The sequence below is a fragment of the Austrofundulus limnaeus genome, unplaced genomic scaffold (genome assembly GCF_001266775.1).
Source record: "Austrofundulus limnaeus strain Quisiro unplaced genomic scaffold, Austrofundulus_limnaeus-1.0 Scaffold36, whole genome shotgun sequence".
Classification (NCBI taxonomy): Eukaryota; Metazoa; Chordata; class Actinopteri; order Cyprinodontiformes; family Rivulidae; genus Austrofundulus; species Austrofundulus limnaeus.
Genome location: NW_013952438.1, coordinates 760,212 through 768,119, shown reverse-complemented (window position 1 = coordinate 768,119; position 7,908 = coordinate 760,212). Strand labels below are relative to the sequence as shown.

General features: G+C 37.9%; 1 protein-coding gene across 1 annotated transcript in view; it reads left to right on the top strand.

Annotated features, from left to right (window-relative positions):
• Window positions 1–347: 347 nt before the first annotated feature.
• Window positions 348–7,908, top strand: part of btc (betacellulin, epidermal growth factor family member) — a 12,130-nt gene continuing 4,569 nt past the window's right edge. The window contains exons 1-4 of the mRNA XM_014006494.1: window positions 348–660; window positions 1,118–1,225; window positions 6,869–7,007; window positions 7,257–7,403. Coding sequence (XP_013861948.1) covers window positions 621–660; window positions 1,118–1,225; window positions 6,869–7,007; window positions 7,257–7,403 — 434 coding nt within the window. The 5' untranslated portion in view covers window positions 348–620. The remainder of the gene's footprint in view (window positions 661–1,117; window positions 1,226–6,868; window positions 7,008–7,256; window positions 7,404–7,908) is intronic.

Below are 7,908 nucleotides of genomic sequence, written 5' to 3'. Positions count from 1 at the left end.
TTGTACATCTGCCAGATCAAATAGTTTCCACGAAGAGCCTGGGAATATTCTTGAACATAAACAAGTCCTAACTTCTGTCCTCCTACACCAGTCTGCTTTCTGTTTGTCACACTGGATGAAAGTACAAACAGAGTCGTAAACACTGGGCTCGCTAACAGGTGGCACTTTCCAGACTCCACCTGCCTTTCTTTCCTAAGAAAACAACACCAGGGCAACACGAGCCCTCCCTCTCAGTCCTGGGGAGGGACTAACCTGAATACTTTGTGTAGTTTCCTTTAAAGGTGTGGGCGGGGAGAGCAGAGTTGGATTTCAGTGACACCCACTTTTCTTGACACACAAGTTACATTTTAGCTCTGACGGAGTCCAGAGAGCCCTTTTGGACTGCAGTCTGTGTGTGTGTGTGAGTGATCAAAGCCTCATTTTAGTCTGGCTGACATGAAAGGTAATCGCCATTGATGAAGGACCAGAGTACGGCGCACACATGGGGAAATTCCAGCTCTTGTTCACACCTTTCTCTAAGGTCACTGACCTCTGAACAGGTTTCAGTCCAGTTGGACTTCTTTCTGCCAATGAAAGTGGATTTTCAAGAATCAAATGAACTTTTTTTATGAAGTGAGGAGATGGTAAAGGTGTACAGACTCTATGTGGAAATATTAGCAGGTAAGACTTGTATACTCACCTTTTTTGTCCTTTTTAAGAGGCATGTTTAAAGTGACTTTTATAAATAAATCTTATCAAAAGCTAAGTTTCATTATCTGTTCAGCTAAACCAGACTTTAAGGACAGTGTTTACCCACTAAGCAGTATCTGTGGTAAATTTTAGTGTCAGTTAATGATTGAAGGGAGAAGCCGGACACAAGCAATATATTCTCCATCGTTGCAATTCATTGTTAAGGCTGTTTTCTCATCAAGTGTCACATTGGAAAAGTCTGATATCCCTCCTGTGGTACAGCCAACGATTCACAGCTAAAGTCAGTGAGGGTAAAGTGGCAGTGCTGCCACCTCTAGTGGAAGCACCACTAACGTGGTCACGTATTGGTTTCACCTATTGCCCGTGTGCAAACATTTGTTTTGTGTGATTGTCTTTGTTTTTGTTTTGTTTGTGTTTCCGTCCGCAGCTCTGGCCTTAAGCAAATACTGCCTGGCAGAAGGGAATGCCACTGACGTGTCCACCGGTCGAACTCCTCTGCACTGTCACCTCCATGGCCACAGAGACAACTGCACAGGTAGAGATGAGCAGGAGGCCAGAAAGGGGGCGGATCAGCAGTGGCACAAAAATGATACGACAAAAATAATTCTGTCGACACTTAAAGTGAAGCTTTAGTTTATGTCGAACATCAGCTTAGATGACATCAAATTTTATCTGCAATCTTCCAAAGATATTTACTTCCAATTGATGTTCTAGTCATTTTGAAGCGAGGTTATGTTGAAACGTTCTGAACAGCTTAAGCAGCACGGTGAGTTAGTGTTTAACCCTGTTGCCTCACAGTGAGACGGTCACAGGTTCAAGCTTGGGGTCCTTCTGTTTGCAGTTTGCATGTTCTCCTCATAGGATTTGCTTGGTTAAATAAAGTTTATTAAAATTAATAATAAATATCTTACCTGCCGTAGATAGCTTTATTGATCATGTAGCTCTTATAGTTATTTGCAAGTTGCGGAGCTGTAGCGTATTTGATCCAACCTGAGGTCACTTCCAGCAGAAATAATACGAATCTCCAGCATGAAATTGTTATAAGTTTTAAAGATTGGAGTTGTTTTAAAATTGTGTTTTGATTTGGAAGTGAAGACGATCTTTCAATTAGTAAATCAGTTTAAGTCTAGACTGAAAACACATATTTTCTCTGCCCGTCAATCAGTTGAAATAAGGAAGAAATGTATTTAATTGATCCAAAGTTTTAGGAAATTGCTTAAATTAAGCTGAAACTGAGTATATCTTGGTTTTTATTTTTATAATTACTTTGTTGGTATTTTATTGTCAATTTTATCATCATATTAATAAAATCTTTATCTTATATATCTTATTTATTGTGCAGCTGTAGTCACTTTGAAGCACTCCATTTTCTATACAAATAAACTTGGAATTGAATTGAAGATGGAAGTCATACAGTCTGAGTATAACACCGCCAAAGCTGATTGTTCTGTCTTATAACAACTCCAATCTTCTGAATTGAATAGAATTTTATGTAAATGTTAATTCACATTAGAAAGACTTCAGTGGAAATTAGTATTTCTGTGAAAAAACCCAAAGCTGTAGTAGAAATGCTACAGCTAGCTGCTGCTGTTTTTTGCACCTTTAAATCACCACATAAAGTAAACATCTATGAAATGTGAAACAGACAATAATGAAATGAGCCTTTATGAAAACTTTAAATTCATTATCTTCAAACTGAGCTATTCCATAAGCTTTAGCAGGTAAGATAATAATTGTTCACAAACTTTTGTCAAAGCCTTACTGCAAAATGGCTAAAATATCCTCTCAAATCGTTGGAAATGTTGCATTTTCAATTAATCTGTATTGATTTACAGTTAAAGAGCAAATAATCTCAAATTACAGCAGTGCTGTCAAAGACTGGATATATTTTTTGACAATTTTATGACCAGATAAATAAGTCACTGTCATAAATACTTATAGGTATTTTTTATTCTGCAGAAGTGTTAAAATACAGAAAGTGTATAAATAAACAGCACAAAACACCACAAGTACAAGTAGCATAACATATTTAAAAATCAAAACTATACTGTACTACATCAGTACAAATATAAATGTAGCCCCCATTCACCAGGGAAGTGAAAACTGTCTTTTTGTAGTTTTTAGATGGTTGAAGAAAAGATGATGAAAGCGAATGATTAAAAGATGCTCTTTAGTCCTTGTGTGCAAGTTTTTATTGTTCTTAATCTCCTGGTCTAAAGCAGGTGGAAAAAACAGGTTGTCAGTTTTGATGTTACTGTGTGTCTTTTGTTATTTTAGAACACTTAAGTGTTCAGACCTGGATGCTCTATTGGTCTGTACTGTTTGTAAAAGTTTACAGTAAGCATGTATGACAACACACTGTCTTCTTTTTTGTTGTAAAAGAGATAAAGGCCCTTTAGATGAGAGGAGAGTCTGACCTGTTTAAGATCTCACTTCACAAAAACAGGTGTGAACAGACAACAGACACTCCTTTGTAACATAAAATCCTTGTTTTATTTTGTAGACAGTTAAAGTGAATCAGGTTGGTGAGGTTCCTTGATCTCCCAAAGACCAAAAGATCCCTATAGGTCTTTTTGAACACATTTTCCATTCACCGTATGTTGGACATCCTCTTCTCTCAGTATTGTCTGGGTGTTTTAGTGTGGTCAGAAACCCCTAAGGTTGGGTTGGGGTTCAGTCATGCATGAAGCTCGTAAAGGGTTGGGCTTTTCCCTCCTCTAAGAGGCAGTGTCATGAAATCCACAGCAGCCATCTGGACATGTATTGTTGCTGATCGGTGGGGTGTAGCCTTTTGGTTTGGGATCAAACAACTAAACTCTCTGATTAGAGCAGTGTTTCACAACCCTGGAGGCACACTGCCCCGCATGTTTTAGAAGTTTCCCTGCTTTAACACACCTGATTCCGAGGACTGCAGTTCAACAAAGGCCAGCTAATCAGTAACCAAGTGAAATCAGCTGTGTTGAAGCAGGGAAACATCTAAAACACTCAGGACAGTGTGCCCTGAGGAGCAGGGTTTAAAAACACTGGATTAGAGGACCACCATGAGCAGAGCTCTCATTGTGTAGATATGAACTTTGATTGTCTGATATGTTTTTATTCACGCTTCTGTTGGCTGCTTCATGTCACCTGATCTGTTTTAATGGAAGAATAAAACAAAGATAACGCTCTGTCTATTTTTAGATTTCACTGCTACTATTAAAAAAGGGTTGTTTTATTTTTGCCCCATCTCAACTCAACATCTATATGACCCAAAAACTTGCGTATCTCCAGAACTACCTCATTAAACATCGAAATGGGCGGTCTTTTTTTCCCTTTTCAGCACTGAGGTCGCTGCTGTGAGCCCGTTCTCATGTTACAGCTAGCAAATGGAGCGCTCCCTTTTGATGTCACCTGCGCGGTTGTATTTCTTTACACGTTCGTTTTGTGAGAGATTATTTCACTTGGAGGAGGTTTTAGAGATAGCGGCAGCTTTGTAGAAAGCACTACGTGAAACTGACGGTCAGAAGTTCAGCAGCTGTTGCAGGATGAGGCAGCAAATAAAGCAGGCCACAAGCAAGGAGAGAGGAAATCCTGGTCTTCTATGTTTCACTTGGCAATGTACTGCTGGAAACAAATGCTTAATAAGATCTTGATGACTTGTCTTGGTCTTTTCCTGGCAATGATTAGGCTTCCTCTCTGGATCACATAGCATGCTGTCTATTTATAAATCAGGTCATGGCAGAAGGTGAAGATGAATGTAACAGACGGTGGTGGACAAAGTACTCAGTTTCCTTACTTGAGTCAAAGTACTGATCCTACTGGTCAAATAAAACTCTAATAAAAGTAAAAAGTAGATCTGTCAAATTGTTAAGTTAAAGTGTGCTTTCAAAAATTTTTAAGTATTTAAACTACTCAAAATTATGATTATTTTTTAACAATGCCTAGTCGAGAAAAGTTAAACAGATCAGTAACTCCAAGACTACTACTACTACTACTAATAATGATGATGATGATGACGATGATGATGATAATGATGATGCTGCAGTATATCACTTTTCCATAATTTATATCTTAATTATTTCCTTTTACAATAACAGTCAGCTTATATTGACCACTTTAAGGAAAAGGCTCAGAACAGTTTTGGTAGAATCATGTTAATGACAAATTAATGAGCTCTGAATCTACCGGTAATCTGAGCTTTTTAGTTGTTTTTTGTAATATTTGTACTAGTTTGCTGAAATAAAAATAATACTTAATACAATAAACTAGAAACACTTTTGTACAAAACAATTTAATGACATTTATTTGGTAGAAATCCATTAATGGTACAAAGGGAACAGTCTAAAATGCTCAATTTAGGTTTTAAATGAATCCATGTTAAAATCAAGACTAATCAGGATTCAAACAAAGACTCACCATACTGCTGAAACCTCTACCAAAACATTTATCTTCTCCTTGCAACCAGTTTAAAGTTGCTCATCACCACCTACTGTATGTGATTTGTATTCTTACAGTTTCTCAGTAGTATAAAAAAGGTAAAAACTACACAAACATAATGTTTTTCAATAAAAAATGCTACTCAAATAAAGTACAAATTCTAGAAAACAGTACAAGTAAATTTACTTTTACTGCCAACCTCTTTTGACAAAGCCAAGCTGACAGAAATGATTCTCTTGCCTGCAGAAAAATCCTAAAGCTGTCCAGAGAACCCCACATCATCAAGTGGATGCAGATATTTGTATTTCAACCAGTTGAAGGTTGATGTTGTTGAATAAGTAGTGAATTTACAGATGAACTGTGGTTGTTTCCTATCCTTCAAAATAATCTGGGTTAATGATTATTATCCCTGATGGCTTTAAAAGATCTCATTGACTAAATATTTGATATAAATCACCTTAAATACACTGCCTGGCCAAAAAAAAAAGGAGAAAAAATAACCGATGATGCATTTTTATTTTGAAATGAAGTTAATATATTAACTTAGGTTCGGGAGCAGGACCACACCAGAAAACCACACCTCCAATTTCCCCACCGGCCTATTTAATCTCTGCTAACCCTTTCCTCTCAGTCTTATGTTTTCATTAACCCCACCCTCCCTTCCCCTTCGTCCTGCTTCACCTCATCCCTCTTCATCCCATCGCCTCTTCCCCTTCCTTCCCTTCATCACATCATTCCCATCCTCCTTTTCCTTCCCTTGATCTCATAACCATGCTCACTTCCTTTCGCTGCAGGTTCCGTCTGCGGTGTCCTACGCTGGCTCAGGAAAATTATATAAAGGAATCCATTTTACTGAAGACCATACTCACACATGGACTGTTCTTCTCTGAAGCCCTCCAGCATTCTCCCCAGATGACCTAACATAGCTCCTCCATCCCCTCATCCCTTCATCCCCTCATCCCTTCAACCCCTCCCTACAATAAATCTTTAAATTATATCTTTGTGACGTGGTCCTTGCTAGTGAATGGCCATTTAATCCAATTACTTATGTCCCTGTAAACGTAGCTGCTGTCATCTTGGAATATATCAGGGACAAAAAAAACCCATTGATGGAATAACCTGGTCATTCAGTATATTCAGGTAGTCAGCTGACCTCATACTTTGAACACACACTGTTGCTAAACCTAGACCTGACCAACGGCTGTGACCCCACATCATAGACCTTAGTTAAATCTAGGTGGCGAGTCACACAGGGCTACGGACTGGAAACCCTCCATCCACCCATGTTTGTCTAGATTTTTGTCCCACAAGAGAGAAAACCAGAATTGGTGTCAAAGATTCGACTAAAAAAATCATTTAATCAAAAACGAGCCATATAATTATTAGAAATAAAAAAAAAAACAACTAACTTCAGTTGAACAGTTGCTGAACGTGGGGCTGCTGTGAACCAAGCATCTTTTTTATGTTTTTTAAGTTGTTTATGTGTAAATCAGTGAAACTTGAACGCCAAGTCAACAATGTTAAATATGATCTTCAAACTGGTCCTGGGCAGTTATTTGTGAGTCCAGCTCAAAATACAAAATGAAAACATAACCTTCACAAATACATTTGTTGTTATTAGTTCATGATATGTTTTGAGATTGGTGTACTAGCCCACTGATCAATACGGTTTCCTTAATATGATTTATTTTTGTGCATGTGTTAAGATTTCACAAATGCAGTACTTTTCTTAAAATCAATGTCATTTTTTTCTTTTACCCAGCAAAAGCAGAAACACAAACAACAACAACAACAACAGATCCGTGGAGTGGCCACTTCTCAATATGCCCTGAGGAGCTGAAACATTACTGCATCCATGGAGAGTGTCGTTACGTTCAGGAGCAGAACACACCCTCCTGCAGGTGAGGGGAAGAGACAAAAAAAGGAGGAAAACTGAGGAAAAATATTTTGTAAGAGACGTTCAGCTTCAAAGAAAGCAAGACAGAAGGACAGACTTGTTGAGTAATGTCTTTTTTTTTTTTACATCTGGTTGAGGTTTTAAATGGTTAAGCTTAGTAAATGTTAAGTAGCAGGCAAATATTTGGCAGTATTTAGATTTAATTTAAAAAGCAGAAATTGAAGCTAAGTGCAATTTTTCTTCTTTGTCTCAGGTGTCACAGTAATTACTTTGGCTCACGGTGTGAATATCTGGACTGGGAAGCACAAAAAGGACACAAACGACGAATATTAATAGGCTGCATCATTGCAGGACTTGTGGTCTTGACTGCCCTTGTTATGTCCATCTGCATCTATTCACAGTAAGATAATTTTTTTTTTTTTTACCAGTGTATAAAAAATATAGTTTACCTTCCTGCTGCCCTTGGGTCAAAATGACCCATAAAGCCTCAGTTTAAAAAGTGTGGGTCTTTTCGATCTAAAAGGCAGGAGGAGCGAGGAACAGTGTGGCATTCTCCACTCCATCTATGGCTACATTTATCCTCAGAGAGTTGTGAGGTCACTGGGTCCGTCTCGCTCTGCTCCTGTCCTTGTCCACGTGAGAAATGTTTATCAGGAGATTTTTACCAGACAGTATTTTTGGTTAAAAAAAGGTTTGAGTTTGTTTCCATCTCCATCTTCTACTGCTAATACAGCAGGTAAAATAAGTATTGAACACGTCACCATTTTTCTCAGTAAATATATTACTAGAGGTGCTAATGACATGAAATGTTCACCAGATGTCGGTACAAAGAAATCAAACATAAATGTCCAGAAATGAAGTTATTGTAATAATGTGGAATGGCACAGGGAAAAAGTATTGAACAC